We start from the raw sequence: 22,508 nt of genomic DNA, 5'->3' as shown, positions 1-22,508 counted from the left end.
GAGGAGAAGGTCGTTTCTCCTCGCCCCCCGGAAGCCAGGACCCTCTCCCATTACCTCTGCATGCTGCAGGGGGCACTCAGGGGTGTCCTCGTTTCCTCCTTGATGGGGCCGTCGTCCTTGTCCTCCTTGGACTCATCCTTCACCCACTGGTGGTTTGGGAAGAAGTCCTTGCATTTCCCATTGTGTGGCTCCAGGATTCGTTTGGGTGGCCGGGGAGGTGGGGGGACGTGCTCAGGTGGGGGCTCCAGGTCCTCGTGGGAAAGTTCCTTCCACTGCTCCTGGAAAAAGCCGCGAGAGGGGGTCCCATCAGTGTCACGCTCAGCTGACCTGTCAGAAATCGGCTCCTGTTTCAGCGAGTACAGGCGATGGCTCGCTGAAGGAAGGGCTCCCTCCGCTTCTCAGGTCTCCACACACACTTGGAAGGTGAAATCTTTTGAAAATAAAGTCTATTCTCCCTATTAATGTTTCTATGTGCCCACTTCAAAGGCAGACACTGGAACCCGGTGAACAATTCCACAACTTTCTAGCTATTTAAACATGAAGGACAGCTATTTGCTCTGACGCATGACAGTGTTTGAACTTTGACAACTGACAGCCCTCTTTGTCAGAGACAAGAACTGAAAATGACCACGCCTGTGAAAACAAAAGCAATGCTGACCTGCACGGAAGAGTCTCCCATGATGAATTTGGCACCTTCGATCACAGCCAGGTAGGAGAAACGGAGCTGGTCTGCGGTCTGGATCAGTCCCATCCGAAATTTCCTCATTTCTAACAGAACTTTCTTGATATCAACAGACGAAGGGTCTTTCCTTTTGTCCATCTGAAAGCCAGAGAGGAGACACACTGAGTCAGCCCTGGCGCTCCAGCACCTACTCAGGGAAAACCAGGGCAGGGAAGGCAGGATTCTAGAAGATGTGGGCAAATGCAGCCAGGCCTGGCCCATCTGAGCACAGGGGAAAGAATGAGGCACAAGGGGGTCTTTGGATCTTGCTGGAATCCACTTTAAAATTAAGAATATCCCTCTGAACAAAGCTATTATATTTGGCATAAAGTATTTTCATGGGAGGGAAGTTGTAAAAAGGGAAGACTGAAGCTCGTTTACTGCAGAGACAATACAGAGGAGCTGTGGCCAGGCCAGAGCAGAGGTTTAAATGTGGTCCTGTCTCTTCCTGGGGTTTTCAAGGGCCTCCTTACCAGCAAGAGACACGTGTCGGCCAGACAGAAGGTCCCCGACCTGCCGATGCCGGCGCTGCAGTGCACCACGATGGGCCCGTGCTCCTGGCTGAGTGACCCCGACTCACGAACTTTGAAAAGAAAGTTCAGGAACGAGGCTGGCGATTCGGGGACTCCAAAGTCAGGCCACGTGGTATAGTGAAAATGTAAGATCTCTCGAGTTTCTTTAGACTGAAAGAGAAAAATACTCATGGCGATTCTAAGAGAGCATCATCTGTACAGAAATCATGAATTCCGAGTCAGCACGAAGTGCCTTTCCACCCATTCGCTCTAAGAGCTCTAATTCTTGGCCTTTGTCCCAGGGGCCGTGCACCCCGTCCACACACAGCAAGCATGGAGGTGCCGGGCGCCATGCTCCACACTGGACTGCAGGCTGCTCCTGCTCTGGCTTCACTTCCATTAGGATGAGCCAGACTCGGTCCCTCTTTTCTCCAATGTCCCTTTCACCTCTGCTGTCGTCATAGTTACAACTGATTTCTCTCTGCTCCACAATGCTGCTGCATCGCCACACATGGTAACCTTGTCATAAAACAGCACACAGTTTCACACCAAAGAGTGAAAAAGTAACTGCGTGTGTGTGGCATCAGCTCTGGGGAACTCAGGGCCTCACAAGGACTGCTATCTTAGAGAAAAAAAGCAATCAACTCGGTTTCCAAAGACTGGAGGTAGCCACGTGCAGCTCAATACCCCGCTAAACAGACGGTCCCTGAGCTGACTTCACTTGAGCACTGAGCACATTAGCTCACGGCGTTCTCACACCAGTCCTTCAAGACCCGTATGGACTCCCGTTTTCCAGGTTAGGAGACTGAGGCTCGGAGGCCAACCCTCCAGTAAGTGGGGGAGGAGGAGTTCCAGTCTGTTTGCTTGACTCCAGAGCCTGTTGCGGTAACTTTTGAAAGGAAGACCCTGGCCTGTGTCCCTAAGGGTTCCTCCCTCTGGCCCAGACCGCTCCCCGTGAAGCAGAAACAAGAGTGGCCCTGGTGCCGTGTCTAGCCCTACTCCTTCCTCTGAGCCCACGGGTCCACTCCTAGAGTGGACATCTGGTCTCCAGCAGCAACAACCAACATGCAGCTCTCACCAGGAGGAGGGCACGCCAGGTCTTTACTAAGCTACGGGCACAGAGCAGACAGGAACCAGTCACTGGCTGTGTAAGGCCTGCAGGCCTTGCTGAAGTGGGCACAGGAACCAGGTTGGAAGGTAAGGAGCCACGTCAGGCTTGAGTGTGTCCTGCAGTGCGGTGCCAAGGGCCACGGCAGTGCCTAGGGCATCTGGAGAGCAGCTGATGGAGGAGGCTTTGGCCAGGGACCCGCTTACCAGCACTGCCTTCCTTCATTTGGCAAATGTCCACAACGTGCCTATCATGTGCCAGGGACCATGTCCTCCCAGCGCTTACAGCTCAGTTGTAACACCTTCTCTAGCCCTAGTGTGATGAAAATGTGTGGAAGGGCCTCTGAGACACACCAACGACCTAGCATCAGAAAAGCACACACACATTCGCCCCTGCCCCAGCTGTTACATACACTGGTATCTTTCTGTAGGACTGGGAGCAAGCTGCGTGTGACACTGGGATAATTTAGAGAACCATACTCAGCAATTCCGTTCTTTCCCCTCTAGAAAATGATTTCCTAATCCTTTAATGGCTTAAGAGAGCAATGCCTCTTCTATTTTGGGGGGAAGAAAAGCACTTCTAGATATGTTCTGAAAACCGAAGAAGAAGAAAACATGCCAAAACTAAGTTCTTTCTTTTAGTCCTGAAGAAGGTGTGCCCGGGTTATCTCCTGTGCATGCCCTCCCTCGCGCCTGTCCACCTTTTTCTCAAGGGATTCATTCTAGACCTGCGCTTGAGCAGATACACGTGTCTAAGGAAGACTGTTTAAAAACAAAGTCAAGGCCTCCAAGCAGCGGTCTTTGCTCCGCCCCCCAGACAGCAGCAACCTCTTCTGCTCGGTCCGAACTTCATTTCCCTCAACAAGCAGGAGAAATAGTCTCAAAAGTTTACCAGAAATCACTCTTAATATTTCAGGCTTGCAAATGCTAAAAAACACGGAAAAAAAGTCTACTACATAATCCTCCAGGCACATTCCAGCCTATTGCCAATATTCCTGAAAATCCTCCATCAAACCTCTCCATAAATCACTCCCTGAGAGCCTCAGTGCATGACTGCGGTGGGGCTCATGGCTCCAATGCTGGGAGAGGGGGAGAGAGAGGGAGAGGAGACACTCAGATAAACCCCACTGCTGCATTCCTCAAAAGCCGCGTGGTTTTAACCTGCTCTCCACTTTGTAGTAACCTGTGCTCAGTTCTAGATCTGACTTCAGCTATTAATTCCACAACAGGAGTCATGATGACAAAAGCATCTAGAATGCGAATGTAACTCAGAAGCAGAGCCTTACTCCTCAACACGGCCTCGCCAGCCCCGATCCACACGGCCTCGTCACTGCCCCTCCTTCACTTGGGACCGGTCACCTGTGCTGCTCCTCCAATGACCCCACGTGCCTTCACACCCCACGGTACTGCTAACCCCTCCCAAGCACGTGCTCTGGGCCTGGTGCTGCTCTTACACTTCACAGTATTACCTCCTCCAACCCGGCTGAGGAGGAAACTGAGGCATCATGAGCTGTGATGCCCCTTGCCCAAAGTCCGACAGCTCTACGTGGTGGGCCAGGGCCAACCCCAGGCACTCTAGTTCCAGAGCGTAGTGGCTGACCACCGCGTCTACGGCTGTCCCCAGGGGCTGCCTTGAGCTCCCTCTACTGTTCCCGGTACTGGCATGGGCTCCTCAGAGTGACGGCTCCAGGTGTGTGTCTCAGCAACCTCACGGGCAGGGGCTTCTGTGGCGCTGCTTCCAGCACAGGGCCTCGCCATGTTCCAAGGCCATCTTTTAATGACGGCCAGCAGTTGGTATTATAAATCCTTCCCACAACAAATAAACCCAAGACCTCACCTAGAAAACTTACGCTGGCTATGAAACGGGTCAGCCCTGGAAGGGCCCCTCTGGCCCTCCCTTCAGACGAAAGGCAGCACGCTCTGCTGGTGTTTAACTGGCAGGCTGCCCCTTTAATCCCTCTGCAGTTACAAAGGCAGGAACAGGTAAGTGTTACATAAGAAACTCCCTTCTCCTAAGAGCTGGTGTTAACCAGTGTTAAAGTTTAGAGAGAGAGAGAAAGCTCTGTAGCAAAGGAGGTACCTAAGACCCTCCTCCCAACCCCCAGGCGCCCCTTGTCGCCTGGTAAGTAAGCAGGTAAGCTCTGTTCACCATAGTGCCAAAACCTCACCTTGCTCAGAGTGTACAACACCCGGAAAAGGTGGCGTTAGGTAATGTCACTCAAGGGAACAGACACTTCAGCCATTAACCGTCTGAGTACTTAAGTGCATGCCATACTTACTGTGAGGTTTTCCAATTCTAGTTGTCGTACTGTATAATAGGACTTAATATCTTCAGAGATCAATGTTAATTTCAAGTTTGTATCTTCAAAGAGCATTTCTTTTTCTTCTTTTTGTGGCCAGTACTGTGCACATTTTAACTAGGGGAGAGAATAACGCCAAATTATTGTGAGCAGCTGCCGTTTTCCTATGACAGAAGGTTCACAGTACCTTCTAGAAGGTTTATGACACCCAAAGGCCTGGGCTTTTCTGACCTCAGAAGTCACCATCCGCATAACCTGCCTGCCTCTGGGGAGAGGAGGGGCAGCCTGTGAAGATCCAGCCAGGACTAGGGCACATAGGGCGTAGACTTCCAAACCCAGCAGCCCCCCGGTAATCCATACAAGGAGGTGTTTCAGGGGTACTCCTTTCCCTATCATCTACAAGGTGAAGGCAGATTGCACAAAAGGTTGAGTCTCTCACAAACTACTTTATGTAGCCATTTCAAAGATTGTCAAGAACCTGATCAGTGCTGTGGCATAGTGTAGACCCCTTACCCTGGGGGAATAACAGGCTAACTGAAAACAAGACTCGAAGAGACTCCATGTGCAACACTCTGAAAGGCTGAAGGGCTGTAATCAAACGAAAACTATTTAGAGAAGGCTTGCAGCTGGGCTCCTCCGAGGCCTGTGATCACCCACTGCTCATCCCACCTTTTCACTCTGGTTTCATTCAGTTCAGAAAAACACATTTGATGTTCTAGTTTCCTAATTTCAGGAACTACTAGATGGTCTGGATTTAAATTAACATAAAGCAAGCAAACGCCCAAAGATTTGGCTTCGTTTAGTTTAAGAAAAAGAATTTGACTCAAGTGTTGTGGCATACTTTACTTGAGCTAAATTTCAGCGCCAGTTGCCTACAATTTCTACTTGCTGATGACTGTAATGGACAAAACAGCAGGTGGAGGGGGGCTGCAGGGTCTATGAGCCAGAAGGACTGACAATGTGCCGAGACAGGGGACCTCACGGATGTTACTACTTCCATCAAATGATCCATCAGTGTGTGCAAACAGCTCTTTGGGAAATGGGACAAACTCAAGACGCTTGTAACTGAAAATGCATTCGCCCACTCCACACCTCCTCTGAGGCAAAGGGAGACTGTGCCTGAAATGCCCGGTAGGTGGAAGGGGGCCCTCCAGGGCCAGCGTGTCTGTCAGGGGAGACTGTTTATGACCAGCAGTGACAAGGTGGCCTGCTGAGGAGGAGACGCTGTGGCTGTGCCTTGGGAATTCAGAAGATGTTAATGTTTCCAGCCGGCCGAGGTTACGGCAGAGATCAGAGAGGGCTCGATGGAAGAAGCGGCCTCTGACACAGGCATGTTCGGAAAGACGACTAGGGTTTCCTAGGCAGCGAAGCCGTGTCAGAGGAGCCATGGGAGACAGGGCCAGTGGAGGCCAGACACAGCGACTCTAGGGGCCGGCGCGGGGACCTGTGATATCCCCTGGGCACTGAGGAGCCAGTAGGCTCCTGAGGAAGGGGAAGAGGGCACAGGTGCCCACTGGTTCTGTTCTACTGAAGCAGCACACTGCCCGAGAAACAAGACAGGGGCAGAGACAAGAGACAAATCAAGCAACACAGCATCCAACTTCCTGGTCCCAAAACAGAAGGCTAATGGGCTTTCTAAAGAGCCTGGACACAGGCCTGTGTGAACATGTGAGCCAGTCTCACCCATGTCACCTCTTCACATCGAGGATGAGCTTCCAAAGACGAACCCCTGGAATGCGGCCAATCGGTCAGCATGGCGGCAATTCTGCCAGTCGGGACACAGAAGCATTAATGATGGTAAGATCCCACACTTAGCCAAAGTGGGTGGGGCAGCTGGAAGCAAGACTTTCAAAGACCTTTAAAGGATGCATTTATTCCCATACTTCAAATCATCAGACCTGTGTAATTCCTTAAGACCCCAGAAACAAAGTGACTGTCGGGTATGGTCAAAACCACGTGTGCTGGAGTGGGCATTCAATGCGGCAAGCAGAGAGAGTGGGGCAAAGAAACAGACACAGAATGGCCAGATGCCACTGCAGAAGAGACCAATGTTTTCATGTCTTGTGGGTAGGGAAGGCACGTCTTTTAAATCCCACCTCCACACTCCTTTCCAAAACTGAATATGAAGCCTAATAAAGCTCTGTAATCTGGGTACAGACCAAGACTTTGGAACTCTACAACTGAGGAATTCTGGCAACGCTAAGTGTCAGTCAGCTGATGTTTATTTTCGAGAACTCTTAGGCATCTACAGTAACATGCCATGCTCCGCTCTGGCATTTCCTGTAGACAATTTTGTTTTAAGCACACAAAACAAAAAAAATAAGCACAAGATCACTGCCTCCTCTTATCCTATTAAACTGATACAAATTGACCTAAACAGGAGATTTATCTCATTAAAAAGCAGTCTTTCACCAGGATTCATATTGGGGCACCAAACAGCAACGTGGCAGTGTTGTCATAGGCACTGCTACTGCCACAAAGGTGGATGTGAGAGAGTCCTTGGCAATCTTAGGAACAATCTGTGAAAGTCATCTGAAGTGACCCTGTGACGGACGATGTGGCTGTCCCAAAGAACGATGAACACAAAAGTAAGCAGAGTACAAGAGAGATGGATGAGGCCTGAGGTACCTATGATACAAAATCCAGAGTCTCAAGCACAGAAGCGCCCGAAATATAATAGCATCTTTAGGAGAGGTTTCAGGAGAGAGGCACAGGTGACACTTCTGGACTAGTGAGTTAAACGCGCCTTGTGTGTTTCTCCTGCCTAAATGACAATCCTGACCCTAACATGTATAACGCATTCCACATGGACAAGTCTAAAGTCAACATGGAAATCAAAACCAATGAGAAGCTCGGCCGTTTGGCGGACCACAGCCTAACATAATCATTTTCTGCACAACTGTTTTTTAGGAAGCATGGGGTCCCAAAAGGGTAACAGGCAGGTTTGCCAAAAATAAGAGGACATCCTACACTATTTGGTGAAGGAAGGAAACCAGAAAACAAATACGCAGTAAATGGAAACGCTCTGTAAGCGGGTTTTTACCGGGGGCTGTGTGGCTAGTTTATAACTAGATCAGCTGAGCACATAAGACGCTGCCACTTGTTATAGCTTTTCCCAGTCAGCCTGTATAAGGGTGATGATGTTGATGCTGAATTGAAAATGTCAAACCATATGTGGCTTTTCATGCCAATTTTCATGCCAAATGACCCTGAGTGAAAAGAACAGTTATAAAGGAAAATAGGGACTACTGTCCCGTTATCACAGGGAAGTACAACAAAACCAACTCGCCATGTTTTTTTGTGGCCAACATAGCAATCCAAGGAGAGAGACTGTCACAATAGATCCATGGTCCACGTGTGGTCAGCCGTGGGCGGGAGACAACCAAGAGCAAGGCCTGGTGACGGACACGTGACTGCAGCACTCCTTGTACTGTGACAACAGCAGCTAAACAAACCATGTGCAAGTAACAGAGGTTTCACTTGAACTTTTAGCAACAAATAAGCAAATGCTACTATAGCTGATGATTTTTGAATAAAGAAGTCTAGATTTTAAAACTTCCAACCCTTAACACCATTTAGAACAGTGGTTTTCAGCAGAGGACAATTCTGCCTCCCAGGGGACCTCAGAGAGACATTTTTGGTTGCCACAACTGGGGGCGAGTGCCACAGCTATCTTGAGGGTGGAGGCCAGGGATGCTGCTAAACACCCTCCAATGCACAGGACGCCCCCACAGAGTGATCCGGCCCCAGTGCCCACAGCACCCTGCTGAGACCCTGCCGCTGACCTGCACCGCATGCCCTCGCCGGCCACCAGCTTTCACTTTCCCTCGCGGAGTGTGTGCGGTGGGAACCTGATGTTTTGTTTCTTTATTCAAAATTGCTGACAAGAGTGGTGACAGGTGGGGGTTGGCGGCAACTTCACATTTTACTAATCAAGCCACTGAAGCAGAAAGAATTAAAAACCACTTCCAATGAGAACATTTTTTTCTAAGCAGCATTATTTCATCAATTGAACACTCAGGTAAGCTCTTTATTATTATTATTATTGAGCAAAGAAGTACATTCCTTTAAGAAGAGGGGACAGAGGCCAAATACATGATTTTAAACATGTGCTGTGGTAAGAGGACTATGGGCCGTGAGTAATCGAGGCTGTTTCTTTTGGGGGTGGGGGTGGGGAGCAAACAGGCTTTGTGGGGAATGCCTCCTGTTTTCACTGCTCAAAGTCTCCTCCAATGTGTTAGTTCTTTGCCCTTTATTTTTACCCCTCAGGGCCACCACTGTGCTTTCTTTGGAGGGGTGGCTTCTCCGGAGCCCTCATGTTCTTCTGTGTCCCGAGGCGGCCACAACAGCTGTGAGAGCAGTGCTCAGCCGAACCCCGGAGAGCACAGTGCCAGCACCTTGCCAGGCCTGGGCCACACGTTCCCACTGGTCTCTGTAATCCTCAGCTCTCCTCCTGGGGCCTCACCTCTGATGTTGGAGAGCCCCAGAAGTGCCAGCGGTGTTGGGGAAGAGGGAAGGCCCGGGTAGCAGAGATGTGGCATCTATTCGCTATGTTGAATGCCACACTTGTGCCAGGCGCATGTGCAGCCTTCATAGGAGACAGGCCTTTGACAGGCCATCCGGCAGAGTGAGCTGTGTGGCAAGCAAAGGACAGCATGTGCCATGGCTGACCAGAGGAAGCAATCTGAGGACCACTGGAAGGAGGGTGAAGGGTATGCACTGTGATTCCGATCCTTAGCCCAGAGAACATGGCAAGAAGGCAAGAAAAAAGATCGGTTCTGACTGGAGTTTGCGGTTGGAGGTGGGAGAGGGGTCCAGGATAGCGAGGGCGCAACCTGCAGCCACCCTGACATATTACTGCGAGGCAGTGGGGAGTCCCAGGAGGGCTTTCAGCTGGGAAGAGGTGTGGTGAGGCTCGGTTTATAAAGATCATCTGAGACTCAAGGTCAGAAGAGAGGGGAACAAGTTGAAAGGTGGCGAGTAGAGGCGTAGCTAAAGGGACAGATGCACGCAGGGTGATGACCTGAACAAACACCTCTGGTCCACATACGACCCCAAGCGATGTTTTAAGAGTTGCACAGAACTTGGAAGAAAGGATGCCACAAATCCTGAAGTAAATGCACAGACAATATCCACAGTGAAGAGAGTGGCCGGGAGCTAAGGCTGTTCCCACAGCCAGAAAAGCCGGTAAGATGAAGACACAGCAGACGCTGGCTTTTCAGAAGAACTCTGTGCCCACGCAGCTCCATGATGCAACGGCAGCTGCGCAGCAACACAGGACGGGGGGCAGTGGAGCACACGCACCAAACCGAGAGGCTCACGTGGGGCGGGTAACGGGCCAAGGGCAATTTTACTTTTCCCTCCTTTTAGTTCACTTACTTATCTGACTTGTTTACAATAAACATGTATTTATACAGTGCTTCTTTAATTTTTTTTTTATACAAAAGACACTATGTAAAAGCAATATAAAAGCAATTTAAAGAAATAAACTGGTAACTTTGTGGACTGATACATGCGCAGACAGTGATATAAGAGCAGATAAAGGCATGACTTACCGATCCTTTCTCCATCACTCTGTTGAGCATGACCACGCCCCTGCTTTTCTGCTCCCACACCATCTCCCAAAAGTGACCACACGTATTAGGCAAAGGGCCCTGCAAACACACAACCCACAAAGTGCATGCCATTTACACATAAACGACTCCAGTGTGAGCTCATCGTTGGCATTAGCGGACGACAGTGCCCTGAGGCAGGGTGGTGGCACAGGGTGGGACCGAGACCCAAACCTCCCTGCCTAGTGGTCAGTAACCACAGTTCTATTTTCTAACATATGGTGAAAGGTCACTTCCGCATCTCAGGGCTGACCAACGGACAGAAAATGCTGATTTTGCTTTCTGCTTTGGCCTGGGTGCCTGACGGACTCCACAAGGATCCATCCCTGAGGGTGGGTGGGATGCTGGGCAAACCTACTGGGTGCAGGTGACAGGCAGTATGGGGAAGTGATCAACAGGGACGCTTCTGGCAGTTCAGGTCACAGCTCCGCTCATTTATCTGTGTGACCTTGGACAAGTCACTTCACCTCTCCCATGCCAGTTTCTCCACTTATCTCACTTGATTCATCATAGCACCCACTCATAGGGTTTTGAAAATTTACTATGTTCACACATATAAAGGCTTTCCCACAGTACCTGGAACACAGTAAACAACCAATAAAATGTTAGCTATTATTATTACTATTAATAATGTAAGCCTGACCAAGGCACATAAGGGATGTGGACATAAAAATGGTCAGTCAGGTGGCCCAACATGTCACTGGGGCATTGTGGGGCGGGGGGGGGTGGTGAATGCCAAGCAGCCGACATGGCAATGGGCACAGATGTTTACTGGATACCAGGGTACAAAGGCCTCAATTTTTACTATGGCCTGGAAGGGACATCACCTATCACCTCACCAAAATGGTTTCCATTCTCACCTATTTTCATCCAAATTTTCCTTATTCTTTGCATGTTCTCCCTTTGAGTCTCGCCACACTTTCCTTGCCCATGCAAACCCTCAGTGCCCTCTACTTTCTTCCCTGAACTCATCTCGGACTTGCTGCCTGAACCAAAAAGCCTGCACTCCACATCCGTGCTGTAAGATGCAAACAGGGATTGCGTGTGCAACCCTGCCCCCAGCCAACAGAAAAATGGCTCCGGGAAGGCAGGAAGTATGTTGCCTCTTGGCTGGTCAGCTGGGCCTTTTGTCCTCTGCCCCAGGCACAAGGACCCCATCACGGGGTCTCCCACAGCTGCAGCTCTCTGTGGCTTTCTACCCAACATTACCCCAGTTTAGAATGGGTCTAGGGGTTAAAAATCACATCAGGTCTGGAAGGATACACACCAATACTTCATGAAGGAGGTGAAGGTGGGCCCTTCTGGCCTTATTCTCTACACTTCTATACCTCTGGGTTTTTTAAAAAAAATAGTAAGACTATAGACTTGTGTTATTTGCATAATGGACGAAAATAAAAAATGGATAGGGTTTTCTTGGCATTGTGGCTTGGAAAATGTTTCAGTCATACTGTTAGGGGGTGCAACTTTGGGGTTAGGCTGCTTCAATCCCTTTTGTAAATCCCAGGGCAAAGGGAGACCATGTCAGCAGCCAGATACATCCATGGTACCGCCTGACAAAACAGACAGAACTTCAGATGTGCCAAGTAATGCTAGGGCATGGGGTGCAAAAGTTTCCATGGTGATTTCCTAATGCTATATTCAACTTTATACACCCAATCTGTCTTTGCTTTGGGCTTCCTGACCCCACACCAAAGCTGAATGGCTGAAATCAGGAAGAAAGACTTGATTTCTAAAAAGAGAAGTTCCCACGAAGCCACTTTTGCCTCAACCTCTTCCCAGCAGCTTGCCACCACTGGGGATCTCCCTCCTTGTCACCCCACCCCAGCCTACCCCAACCACCCCAGATGTGCTGTGAGGACCATGGGCTGAGAGCCTGGTAGAGGCCTGCCCCTCCTCACACACCTAGAGCTTACTCAGCAGCCCCCAGAAGTGAATGCTGCATGGCTGATGGCCCGTACACGGGCTGGGAGGCCTCTGGGTTGGTTTGGGTCATGGACGGAGACGAACTGGGACAGGACAAAATGGGGCAGCGAAGGGGGCCACGGTGATCATGCCCTTGTCCAGCTTCCTGACCCAAAGCAGCTTTTGTTCATAGTGTTCCTGGCTTCACCATCATTTTCATTTCAAAATATTAGGCAGAATTATGTTCAAAACTTTTCTATAACCCAAAGCCATATATAAGATTGCTAAACTGATATGGAATGAGAAAACAAAAATTATGATTAAAAAAAGAGAGAGAAACATAGATTGTTTAGACTATTTACAGGTAACAGATTATGATTTGAGAAAATCAATCAAAAAGAAATGTCTTTATCCCATTCCCAGATACCCACTGCTTTGGGTCACATACCAGTAAGCGTTTCACAAGAAGGTCAATTATTAAACCACTTTTATGACTTTTTTCCATAAAGATGCCAAAAGCCAATGGGAATTTTAAGTGACTTTGCATCCTTGTTCATGTAATCTAGAGATTTTTTTTCTGGACCAAAGAACGAGGACCGTGCCAAGGAATTCTGGATGGATATCTAGACAAAGGCTCCTGGTCTACTGCTAATCCTCAGATTTCCTAGAGAAGTACCCAGAGCTCTGAGGCAACTACTTAGGAAATCAATAGACGTACAGGCCCTTCTCTAGCCAGGGAACTGCTGCCTCTGTCAACAGGCCATAGGCAATTCTGCCATTTTACTGCTGTTTTTTATAACCCGGCAATGTTGTACTTCCCAGAAGAGATGAGTGTTACAACCCAACGGCATCTGGGAAGGAGGCTTTCCCCCTACCTTGCTTTTATGGGTTGTTTAAAGCCTGACCTTCTAAAGGATGTGGCAGATTTTATTTGAGGTGTAGATAACAGCACTCTTAAACACTTAAATAGTCATCAAGGCAAAAACCATTAAAAACAATTTCAGACAAGCCTGGGTTTACCTGGGTAAGAATGTAACTTCTTTGGGCTTCTTCCATTTTTATCAAACTAGCATTGATATAGTCGTTATCTTCTTGATGCAGTTTAATCCGGCTATGGTCAACTGAAAGGCAAAGCAGAACTGAGGTTAATCCTGGAAGGCCCAAGAGTCTACACAGGCTGTGCACCCCACTGGGAAAGCAAAGCCGGTGAGTTGGTGGCAGTGAGGGCGTTCACACTGGCTGAGGCTGCACTTCTGTAACTCAGATTAGTCATCAATATGGGGATGACTAGTACTTTCGGGAAGATTTCTGGAGTGTTTGAAACTTAACGCTAAATAGCAACTGAGATAAACTACACTAAAACATGGATTCCGTCCTATTTGGGGAACCCGTTCTTAGGTCATATCTTCCAATGACACTTATTACTGTCCTCACAACTTAAAGTTGGTAGGCTGTGGGAGAGGGGGTGTCAAGATATCTGTCCTTTGATGCCTAATACATACTTTTACAGGGTAAGGTTTACGAGCACACTTCAACTTAACCTACATGTAAAGGTCTGAAGATTAAATGACCTGAGCATACAACAGTGTGAAAAGTCACACCCTGAATTCCTTTGCACAAGGTTCTTTAAAAAGTTCAAGTATAACATACTTAAATGATTCTAAATCTTCCAAAGTCACGACCTGTCAAGGTCAAAGACATTTAAGAGAGAGTTTAACTGGAAAAAATAAGCGTTGAATCCAAAACACCGAAAGTATATGAAATGTAACTTTCAGAATAGTTTTTAAAAATAAACACTCATTTGGAAGTTCTGCTCAGGTTACTGAAAAAGCATGACCACTTTGTTTTCCTTTTACCATGACTTTGTCACAAAAGCAATGGTTCCCTGAGGGACACTTTGCCTATCCTGCTAGTGCAGCTAATAAGAGCAGGTGAATGTTTTTATTTCTGGTACAACACAAGGGATGGTGAACTCCGGTGACGACCCATAAATAGTATCTTCTCCCCCAGCCCAATGGGAAAGGAGAAGTTAGTGGGGATAAGAAGTTTGGGGCTTTTTGTTCTAAAGGATTCCAAAGAGATGTTTTTGAAAAACAGCCACTGTTTGGAATATGGTTTCTCATTGTGGAGGGGTCATACAAATTGAAATACTCGCATAATATTTAAGGGGGTCACAGAGATAAAAGATCTCAAAAAAATTCTGTGACTGGTGTTGGTGGGTTATGTGAGCAGGTTTAAACGCACTGGGTGACCGTGGGGAACAATTCCTCCTTGGAGCATTGGGTTTTCACTTGTCAAATGGATAAGATCCCCATCTACCTTGAATCATTCTCCCACTACTCTTTATAACCTAAAAAGCAAATTCCTTTTTCTACTGGGGCGTGGAGGTAGGCAAGAAAAGAAAAAATATAAGGAGATTACAGGTGAAAAGTTTGGGAATGATTCCCTGGAAAAATATTAAAATGCTTTTTTCCCCTCTAAAACTGGAACATAAAACCACGTAGGTTCATAAAACCATAAAAACATAAAACTGAGCAAAGATGTAGAAAAGGAATATTGAAGACAACATTAGTGCCTAATTCAGAGCCAGTGCAGCAAAAGCTAGAGACCAAGAGTATCTGCTGGCACTGGTGAAAAATGTGAACAGTGACTGCTCTGAAGCTCAGGGCGGCTGGTCAGGACTTCACAGCAGAATCACTAGAGGAGAGGTTTTTATAAAAATTAAAACCTCTGAAGTGCCACAGCCTAGGCATGCTAACTCAAGAGTGTCAGGTGTGGGGGCACAATCACGTATCGCTCGATAACCTAGAATTGCACGTAGATATCCCGGGTATGCGCCTTCAGTTAACGCCCATCTCCAGCATCACTGACATTTACGAGTGAGACACTGGGCTAAGTGTCTAAGGTTATTTTATTTCATTTTACACAATCCTCTGAGATCGGTGTTACTTCTGTTTTATTGAAGGTCAGAAAACAACTTGCCCAAAGCCACACAGCTGTTAAGTGGCAGGCTGCGATGCAAACTCAGGCAGGAGCTGTGGCGGCGGTCAGAGGCAGACTGCTCTGTCCCAATCTGGGGCCATTTCTACTCCTCTCCCAGGAAGCTGGGCACTGCTGACTCTCCTGCAGAGAGCACCGAAAGCCACCACCCACAGCCACGGGCACAGTGTGCTTTAGAAGGCAGGCAGAAAGTGCCCGCTTGAGGAATGACCCACAGACTCTACGTCCCTAGCAGAGAACACTGCCACAGGCGAGGTTGGCAGCTATAACCCAACCCTCACTGATTGACAAGGTCTAAAAACCCTGCAGGTTGAGGCAAAAGGCTTCTGCGGCCTTGAGGAGATGACCAACTTCATGTGCTTTACTCAGTTCCAGCGTGTCTTGCTTTACAGAAATTCTAACACACTGACTTATTTACTTTCAAGATATCCGTAGGTTGAGAGCGAAGTACTCAGAAGGCAGAGGAAGGAGGCTGCCAGAGGCCAGCTGGCAACATGGAGATTGAACGGCAGCAAAGAGCTAGAAATGGCATGATGGCGGCAGGGCGTGGGGTGGGGGGTGGGGGGGACTCCACTAGCGCGCCGACTTGTGTCTCAGGAGGGGGTGAACAGCTCCCACCCCTTAATGCCCGCGCAGGGCATCAGCACAGTTCAGTACAACTCTTGGGGTCTAATAACACTGCTGCTGAGTCATCCAGAAAAGGTTATATTATGCCTACTATACTCTGCTTCAGCTGGTAGGAAAATGATTCATCAGAAAAATAGTCAAAGCTAAAAGAAGTGCTTTGAACTTAGCTTAATTTTCCAGAAACTGAAACCTCACCCCTTCTACAAAGGTGGAAAAATGAACCATTACTATAAGTCTCTAATGCCTTTGTAATAGGAAACTATCAAGTCATAAAGCTCTGTTGCTACTGATTTATTACCAAAGCCCGGGGCTAAGGGAGTCTGGACTGAGAGGCCCTGCCGCTGAGGAAGAAAAGCCCACGCGATGGAAGCGGTGAGACCAGTGAGACCAGTAATGGCGATGTGAATACTTACAGGGACTGACATCTCTGTACCTGTTTCGGTTTTTGTTCTTGGGAAGCTTGGCCACTCTACATGGGAAGTCACTGGCTTCGTGTCGGATATCCTACAAAAAAAGGATAAAGAGTTCTCTTGAAACCTCTGGCATCAGGAATTCATCCAGACACTTAACCAAGCACGGGCTATGTGCCAGGCATTGAGGAAGACCCACTGCAGAAACACATCAAAGGGAGCCAGGCAGCGTGGGAAACTCAAGGTGATAATTCAGTGGCATGTCCAAGGTCATGAGAGGAAAACAGAAGAGGCACAGCCCTATGCCTGGGGTAGGAGGAAGTGGCACGGGGCTGGGGAGCTGGAGCGATGCGGAAGAGGCCAGGGCGACAGCAGGGGTGCGGCATTCCACTCAGGAACACCCAGCTCAGCAACAGCACGGGGGCTGGAGTTCACATTTTATGCAAGTAATAGGAGTGGGCTGGCGGGGAGGAACGACAGATGGCTGGAGCACACAGGTGCGTAGGCCAGATCTTGGAGAGCCCTGAACGCCAGGCCCGGGAGTTCCATCTGTAACCTTTTATAAAGCTACACTTGTTAAGGGCAGATAAAATGCAGTTTTACGCCAATAAACAATCCAACTGCTTTCTTAGGAGATGATAAACAAATCCCATTACACTAAACTGTCAGAAAGAGGACGTGCCTGGATGAACAGAAAACCTGAATTATGCCTTCTGCCAGACTGATCATATACATCTGTATACATCTAACTGTGCCCCCCTAAAATACCACTATAATCACGTAATTTTTTTCTTTTAATTTGTAGTTTATTATTAAAGACAAACCCACATAATAATACGAACACACTTAATGACACTAAACTGTACACCGAAAAATGGTTACAACAGTAAATTCTATGTGATGTATATTTTACTACAATAAAAAAAAAAGACAAACCCACAAGGGGAGAACAGGAGACGACAACCACCACCAAATGTTGGAAGCTGGGAATCAGACTGATTAGTTGTTGGCAAGTCTGAGAAAGCTCAATTACCACCCAGCAGTGGGGAAAGGACGCAGCTACCCTGACTTCCACCCACAGAAGCCCTGGGAGGCTCAGGCATGGTGCCTCTCTGGAAGCTGGGGGTGGGATTCACTGCAGGGGGTCGGATGGAGCTATCAGAGGAGCTGGCTCTCCACCGCCCCCACTGCCTCCCTTCCTGCTGCTGGGTGGCTGCCACCTCAAGCCTCTGCAGAAATCTGGAGATTTTCTGGAAAACATAAATCAGGAGGCAGAGTGCTCTCTAGATGATCTGAGCAGACAAGAGGAAAGACCAAAAGATATTATCACCAGGATGTGCAACTGACAACCCACCTAGAGGCCCCGTGGCCAGATCAGCACTAAAAAGCCTCTTACACCTGCTCAGGGTGCTCAGTCTGCCTTGTAAATTCCTTCTCTTCATCACATGCAGACAACCCCTGGTTACAAAGGGATTTACAAAACCAAAAAAAAAAAAAAAAAAAGATAAAAAATAAAAGGCCCCTTGGAGGAAATAAACTGCAGGAAAAAGAAAGCTTTTAAAATGTATATTAATATATTCAGAAAGATAAGATATTGTAACCATGAATTAAGAACAGGATGTTACATAAAATAAAGTTGTCACCTGGAACTTAGAAACAAGATAGCAGAAATGATAAATGTAATTGAAGAGTCAGAAGATAAAGGTAGAAGAAATGCTCCCAGAAAGTAAAGCCAAAAAAAAAAAACAAACCCCAAAACGACCACAGTAGAAAATTAGGCAAAACAGAATACAAGGAAAGAAAACAAAAAATGGTTCAAGGAAATCTTCCAGATTTCATCATGTCCTCAATCATAATGATGATAAAAACAGACCCATACGAAGCACATTAATTTGCTATTCCAGAATCCTGCAGACAAAGAGAATATTCTATAAGTTTCTAAGAAGAAAAAATAGATGACTTTCAAAGGATAAGGTAATCAGAATGGCTCCTGAGAGCTAGATGGCAACGGAGCCATGCCTTCAGAATTCTGAAGCAAAAGGATTTCCAATCTAGAATTCTGTATCCAGCCCAATAATCATCGAGTGAGAAGGGACAATATAAACATTTCCAGATATGCAAGGTCTCAAAAGCTTTGCCACCCACGCTCCCTTTTCTCAGCAATCCACTGCAGCATGTCTTCTATTAATACTTGAGGGTTCTCAAGAAATAAACCAAGAAAGAGAAAAACATACAAGAGGGAAAAAAAAAAACCTGACACATGAGCAAAAGCAAAGGGAGTTGCCACAAGAACTGTGAAAGGAGTGACAACTATATACAGACCTAGGAGGCACGCAGGCCAGAACAGGGCAGAATGATTCAAGAGACAGATGCGTCCAGAGCATGCCCCTCTGTCCGTGTACCAACTGTGGCCAAAAGAGCCCGAGAAAGTGAAAGAAGACCTGAAATCCAGGAATAGGGAATCCAATTGAGAAAAAAAGCAAAAAGTGTGAAGATGAGAGCTCCTACCGACCAGCCCACCCAGAGAGGAGAGTGGCGGTCTCCAGTGGGGATGTCAGCAAGAAAAAAACCGAAACGTGAAACCAGGAAACCACCTGAAGCTGCTCTGTGCATGCGGCAGCCACTAGTCACATGTGGCTACTGAAACACTTGAGATTTGACCAGTCTGAAAAGAGATGTTGTGTAAAGTGTGAAAATACACTTCGGATGTTGATGACTTAGCACTAAAAAAAGAAAATACCTCAAATATTTTAAATATTACTTGTTAAAGTAACATGTTGAACATATTGGGTTAAGTAAACTATATTATTAATTTCATCTGGTTCTTTTAACCTTTTTCACTGGCTACTAGAAAGCGTAAAAGTGTATATGAGGGTTGCATTGTATTTCTATTGGACAGTGCGAGTGACCTTGTGGAAAATTGTTCCGAGAGGCTACTAGAAGGTATGGGAAGAATTAGCAATAGGCAAATAGAAAACTACGCAAATGAAAAGAGCAAGGCACTTATTAACTATAGAAGAAATTTTAAAAAGGAAACAGTACAACACTATTTGTGACTATGTACATAAGCAAATCATGTAAATAGGCAAATAATGTAAATAATAAATATTGTTTTAACCAAAAAACATGTCGTATTGGGAGGATGGAAGGGGGAGCAAAAGGGAGGAAAAGGAACCGGCTGCTTAAGAAAACGAAATTGAGGTTAGTAAAGGTCTAAATGAATGAATCAAAAGATAAGCATATTCCTTAGAAATACGGAGCTATGGACAAGCTATAATCAGTAGCTCAAAGAGTTGAAAACGTCACTGTGAGGAGAAAAGCCTGGGGGAATGGTCTGCGGTGTAGGAAAGCTGTAATTGGATTTTATTATACACCTACCATGGTACTCTTTAACTTCTTAAGCCATGTGCATATTCAACTTGGGTTAAGAAAGAATGCCCACATTCTGCTATTCTACTTATTTAAAACACTGCAAAGCAGCAGGGAGGAGATTTTGACTCATACTAGAGATAAGCCAATAATTTAAAAGGATGATGATAGATAAGAAACCTACCTGAGATTAAACAAACAATCCAGCAGTAACACACACACATGCGTCATTTACGGATGAGATTAAGCTTTCAGGAAAACGCGACAGGACAGAGCACAGAAAAATAACCTGAAGGAATACAAATCTAAATCTTAAATTTGTTTTTCTATATATTATTGGAAGCATTTAGCAATAGGTACAAATCCTGCCTTGTGGGGTGAAACAATCCGGTTAGTCCAGATGGTGTGACTGGATAAAGGTGCAGGAAAGAATATGGATAAACCACGGAATACGCTGAGTAAATCAAATAAGGGCCAACATATCAACTGCAGTGTGCAACTGACCTCATTCAGACAAAGGATTATTAATATGCACTTTTTTGGTAATAAAGAGAAAGATAGAGAGAGAAAGAGGGAGAGAGAGAGAGAGAAACATGGATATGTCATTTAATAAAGGGAAAAATAAGAAGTATTTAAACAATAGCTTTTTAAAAATAGATTTTCAAATTAAGGTGTACTCATAGAGTAAAATGCACGGATCTTAAGTGTGTAGTTCAGTAAGTTTCTCTAACCAATTTTGAGGTATAATTTACAAATAATAAAATATACCCATTTAAATGTTTCTCTACTTTAGAATGGCATATGGGAAATAAATGCGTGCGCTGAATACAAGTATTTATATTTCATTTTACAAAATAATATGGCAGAATCATAGTCTTAAAATTGAGGAGTGATAAAGTATCTTTAAAATTAAAGATAACTGCCAACAGTGGTTTAGAAGCTGAGTAGACTACTGTACCATAAAACTTCATACAGAATTACAGCACAAGATCGCTGTATTCAAGAATTGTATCAAAGGTAGGCTAACTTTCCAACAGCTAGAGAAAAAGCAGGTTACTCACTAATGAACAAGTGTAAGGTGACTTCCATCCCAAGCATAAAATATCCCTAGAAGACCTTTTATTATGCTGACCTAGGATTAAATAAATCTACTAAGTATATAAAGGGATTTTTTTTCCCACAAAGAGAAAATAAAATAAAGGCCTAAAAGCTAATGATGGGAAGATGAATGGTGGGTAAATTTAGGAGCCAAACCAAACAGGAAATAATAAACTTGCCATGAAACAGGTTCCCAGAAATATGCCCTAAACAAAAACACTGAATATTTCAAGAATCATTCAAAGTACCTCAGTGTTTCAGGAATGGGATGGCACTCATTTAACAAGATAATATGATTTCCCAATGAAAACACAGGGATAACATACTTATAAAGCTTTGGTAACAGAATGAATTAATGCCCAGAGTGAATCAATTTCTGTATTTATTCAGTAAAGCTCATTATCCATTATTCAAATACCTCCCAAATCCAATGAGGCAAAAAGCCAAACTTAGGTTGAAAAGCTGACAATTTGTGATTTGAGATTCCTGTTTTTCTTGAAAACACAGAGGCATAAAAAGCCAGGCCGGCCTTGCAGAAATATTTTCATGTTTATAGTAAGCACTTCATTAAGTGAAGCATAGCAATTTTGGTTTGAACACCCTTTTTAGTCTCACAATTGGATAAATGTCTTCTTATTGGTTCTGTGGCAAAATTCATGTTAAAACTATTTGACACGTGGCAGGTAGAAACAGCATACCTCATCCCTTTAACAGCTGGAGTCTGATAAGAAGGGCCTGGACTCGCATCTCTTTATCCCCTCCTAGCTTAGGCCCACGCCCAGAGTAGGCACACAACCTTGTTTTTTTTTGACTGAATTAAGGAATGGCTCCCATAGCTCGGAGTCCTTAATTCTATACCAATATGCTTCATTTTATGGAATAGAAATGTTCCTGAAAGGGACTATGTTTAAGCAAATGTCGAATCCAATCCTATTTTCTTGTTACAATTACTTGTTACAAAATGAGAGTTACTGGAACAAGAATAACTATATTATTTTGCTTTGCAATTGGGCCATACAGCCTCCTGCTAAGACAGCACCAAAACAGTTACTACAACATGGATTCAAAGAAGAAAGGGTTATTTTTTAATAGTTTTGGCAGTGATATGTTTTAAAAGTCTCAAGGAAGAAAGAACTCCAGTGATACCTTTTATTTTCAAGGCCTACGGTGAACTACAAAGTCCCTCATGACCTTCGACGGCTTGTATGCTGTCCCCAAGCCCCACTTTACAAACGGATGCCTAATTTGATTATTGGAGCTGTGACCTAGTACTTTATGGAAGCTACTGGCTCTCAGAAATGGACGCAGTGAGCTAGACTGAAGGGAAACGCAGAAGCACAGTGAAGGCAATCATTCAAAATGCAGTAAGTGAACATACAGGGTGTACATTTCCTGGAACTCCTGCAGTACTTGCCACTGAATAGGGAGATATATATAGAAATGGGTGTGCATCTGTGGCTGGTCTAAAATTTTAGAAACCAACTCTTCAAAATAACGTGTGTTGAACAAATTTTGTTCATCATAAATCTCATTATAAAGAGAGCATGAAATTTCTGTATAACCAAGTATACTCTGAGAAATATACAAATCATCAAAGTCAGAGGTTAAATTGTCTTTCAAGTCGAAAGCAATGCTGTATCCTTTCTTTATGGCAGTTAATGGAACAATATCATTTACTAGGAAAACCTTAGAAAAATATTTGTATTATATTTAAATATTTATATAATCAATATGTAAGAAGTCATATACTCAATATTGTTAAATTTTAAGATACATGATTAGATAATAAGAAGAAAAGTTTAAAGTTTAGCTAACCAATACCAAACTTGTTTTGGTTGAAATCTTTAAAT

General features: G+C 45.7%; 1 protein-coding gene across 2 annotated transcripts in view; it reads right to left on the bottom strand.

Moving 5' to 3' along the window:
- Positions 1–22,508, bottom strand: part of PTPN1 (protein tyrosine phosphatase non-receptor type 1) — a 63,306-nt gene that overhangs the window by 5,885 nt on the left and 34,913 nt on the right. The window contains exons 2-8 of one of the 2 annotated variants that reach the window (XM_019640951.1): positions 16,195–16,285; positions 13,175–13,275; positions 10,196–10,294; positions 4,620–4,757; positions 1,195–1,404; positions 659–820; positions 55–278 (exon numbers count right to left, since the gene is read on the bottom strand). In XM_019640951.1, the coding sequence (XP_019496496.1) occupies positions 55–278; positions 659–820; positions 1,195–1,404; positions 4,620–4,757; positions 10,196–10,294; positions 13,175–13,275; positions 16,195–16,285 (1,025 nt within the window). The remainder of the gene's footprint in view (positions 1–54; positions 279–658; positions 821–1,194; positions 1,405–4,619; positions 4,758–10,195; positions 10,295–13,174; positions 13,276–16,194; positions 16,286–22,508) is intronic. The other variant, XM_019640952.1, reaches the window with a different exon arrangement.

Source organism: Hipposideros armiger, unplaced genomic scaffold (assembly GCF_001890085.2).
Source record: "Hipposideros armiger isolate ML-2016 unplaced genomic scaffold, ASM189008v1 scaffold_54, whole genome shotgun sequence".
In the NCBI taxonomy this organism is placed as follows: domain Eukaryota; kingdom Metazoa; phylum Chordata; class Mammalia; order Chiroptera; family Hipposideridae; genus Hipposideros; species Hipposideros armiger.
This window is presented reverse-complemented; position numbering and strand designations above follow the sequence as displayed.